The sequence below is a fragment of the Glycine max genome, chromosome 12 (assembly GCF_000004515.6).
Source record: "Glycine max cultivar Williams 82 chromosome 12, Glycine_max_v4.0, whole genome shotgun sequence".
In the NCBI taxonomy this organism is placed as follows: domain Eukaryota; kingdom Viridiplantae; phylum Streptophyta; class Magnoliopsida; order Fabales; family Fabaceae; genus Glycine; species Glycine max.
This window is the reverse complement of record NC_038248.2, coordinates 40,408,921-40,411,739: the sequence shown is the minus strand read 5'-3', so window position 1 is coordinate 40,411,739 and position 2,819 is coordinate 40,408,921. Positions and strand designations below refer to the sequence as shown.

General features: G+C 25.3%; 1 protein-coding gene across 1 annotated transcript in view; it reads right to left on the bottom strand.

The window, feature by feature from the left end:
- Positions 1-2,048, bottom strand: part of LOC100779035 (GEM-like protein 2) — a 13,950-nt gene extending 11,902 nt beyond the window's left edge. The window contains exons 1-2 of the mRNA XM_026124694.2: positions 1,996-2,048; positions 31-256 (exon numbers count right to left, since the gene is read on the bottom strand). Of these exons, the coding sequence (XP_025980479.1) occupies positions 31-256; positions 1,996-2,048 (279 nt within the window). The remainder of the gene's footprint in view (positions 1-30; positions 257-1,995) is intronic.
- Between the last annotated feature and the right edge of the window lie 771 nt (positions 2,049-2,819).

Below are 2,819 nucleotides of genomic sequence, written 5' to 3'. Positions count from 1 at the left end.
CATTACTATCATTATTATCATCATTGCAACCGCACTGTTATAACCACCACCACTAATACCACTTCCACCATTGTTATTGTCATCGCCATCACAATCCTCGTCGTCGCCAATGCCACCACCACTACCACCATCTTTGTTGCCACCACCAAAACCATCAACACCACCAATGTCATCATTGTTGGCACCACAACCAACGCCAATGCTACCGATACCATTATTATCATCGAGACTACCACTTGAAATATCAAAGAACACACTAGAAAGAGATTTGAATAGAGTGTTAACCAAAGATCTAAAATTTTTCACAAGACCTAAAAGACTAAATTCAACTTGAGAAATACTATTGACATTTTCTCTGACACTCTCTTTTTAATACTTTTTTATGATTGGTTAGAATTTATTGAAAAATATAATTTTTTTTAGGTTTTGGTCTCATTTATTGGAAAACATAATTTGTATTAAATGAGAAACAAAAATTGTCAAAATTGATTATTTTTAATAAATTTTAACCAATTATAGAAAGAGTCTTTGAGAAAAAATATTAGAGACAATGTCACTAATATTTTTCATTAAACTTTTAAAAGAAAAAGAATCAAATTAAAAAAATCATAAATAAAGAACCAAAAGGGAAACATTATTCTATACAATATCGAACTTGTAAATATAATAAATTAATTCTTTATATTTATTAAATTTTTCATGACATGTAAATATTATATTTTTGTTTAACTTTATTGGTTTGTAAGCAATCAATTCATATTTATTTTTATGTTTTTATCATTGTCAGCGTTTTTATTTATTCAGTTATCTATTTTTGTAATTACTTGTTTTATGAGATAAATTTAATTTATTTAAATTATTATGATGATAAATTATCATTGAGAGCGTGTGAATTAATAGTCATGCGGTTGTCATTACTAATAATATATATATATATATATATATATATATATATATATATATATATATATATATTATTAAAAGAAAATTAATTAATTTGACAATGACACAAAATATTGGAAGAGATTGATGCAATTTTTTTTAAGAAGATAAATCTAGTTTGCATGCATTAATTATTTATGTCTTGCTTTGTTAGAGTAGGATGGTCAGGTGTGAAAAAAAATTATGATCTTTGCATAAAAAATATAATGATAAATTTATTTTATTTCAATCTTTTGTAAAATTATCCAATGATGAATAACTGAGAATTTCATTTTTATTTATTTATTTTATTACATTACATTCTTCATTATTCATTTTGACTTCAACATTAATTAGTTTGAATATTTCCAACCTTGTTAAAATCCAAAATTAATGGGATTAATATCCTGGACACATTAATCAGTTAGAATATTGCATACCTTATTTTGTATATTTTCTTTTTTATTCTTTTGTCAATTTATTATGTTAAAATATATTTTGACTCGTAATACTCATTTTGACTATTAATTTAGATTTATAACATATGTGTATATTTTAGGCTTAAATGTATTTATAATTCTTCTATTTTGTTTAATATGTACTCTCTCTATTTTAAAATTAAAACATTTAGTTCTCTTATTTAAAAAAATTATGATTTTGATTCTTATATTTTAAAATAGAGATCTTTAATTTTCCTATTTTAATTTTGATCACATTTTAATTCTTTTATTTTAGTCTAATTGATCCTTAAACCTAACATATTTATTTAATATATTCTCAAGAAAATGATTTACTTAATTTCAAAGTAAAAAATAAAAAAATTAAATAGATAAAATTAAATATTAAACTAAAATTATGGATTTTCTAAAATACGGAAAAAAAATTACATATTTTTTAAAATATAAAATCAAGTATTTGTTTTCTGAAATAGAAAATCTAAATTTTTAAATTTTTTAAAATAAGAAAACAAAATGTTTTAATTTTAAAATAAAGTGATGAAAATTATAATGAGAATAAAATAGATAAAATAGAATTGCATTCCTATATTTAATTACTAAAGAGAAAAAAAGTCACGTGCTCTTGCTTTCTTCCCCCTTCTCCTTCACGTACACTCGTTCTGAACCCATTCACGTTTGAAAACTACACGTCAATCAGAAGCACATGTCTTGACAACTAAATTACAAAACGGAGATAGCAAATGCAATTGAAGAGTCAAAATCAAAATTTTCAATCTTCAAATTGCATATTGTGAAAAGTAGGAAGCCAAATCAAATCCACAAGCACGCTATAATTAAATCAATCGATAAAATAGTAAATAAAAATTGGTGTCTTATTAGCGACTGAATGACTGATAGATGAGTCTCTTTTATCTTGCTCTGAAACGGTGACAACCTACGACACAATCCATTGAAGATCATATTTGATTTCAGATCATTGAGCATCCATGGTGGTATCTTCATCGTAGTCTCGCGCGTGCGGCCAAACTTCGTGCTCTTCCCATGGAAGATCCTCGTCAACCAGAACAAGGGTTGCTGCTTGTGCGTTGGCGTGATCGTCAAATTGAAAAGAAGAGCACATACATGACTTATTTTCATTGGATTTTCCGTCTCATCCGTTTGGTTTTTATTAACTGTGATCCAAATTCATAGTTCTCATTTTGAGTTTTTTTTTTTTTATTCATTTGAAACATCCCTTTTATTTTATATATTTTGGTTAGTTGATAAAAAAAAAGGAATAGTTCCTTGGTAATGAAGATTTTTTTGAAAAAAAAAATAGTATCTGAAAGTCAATTTAGGATTTGACTAATGTGAAATGAATCAACTCGAATAGATCAAGCTAAGAAAGTAAATTAAGGTTTTTTTAATGTATATCTTTCCATATACAAAAGTCAAATCTGA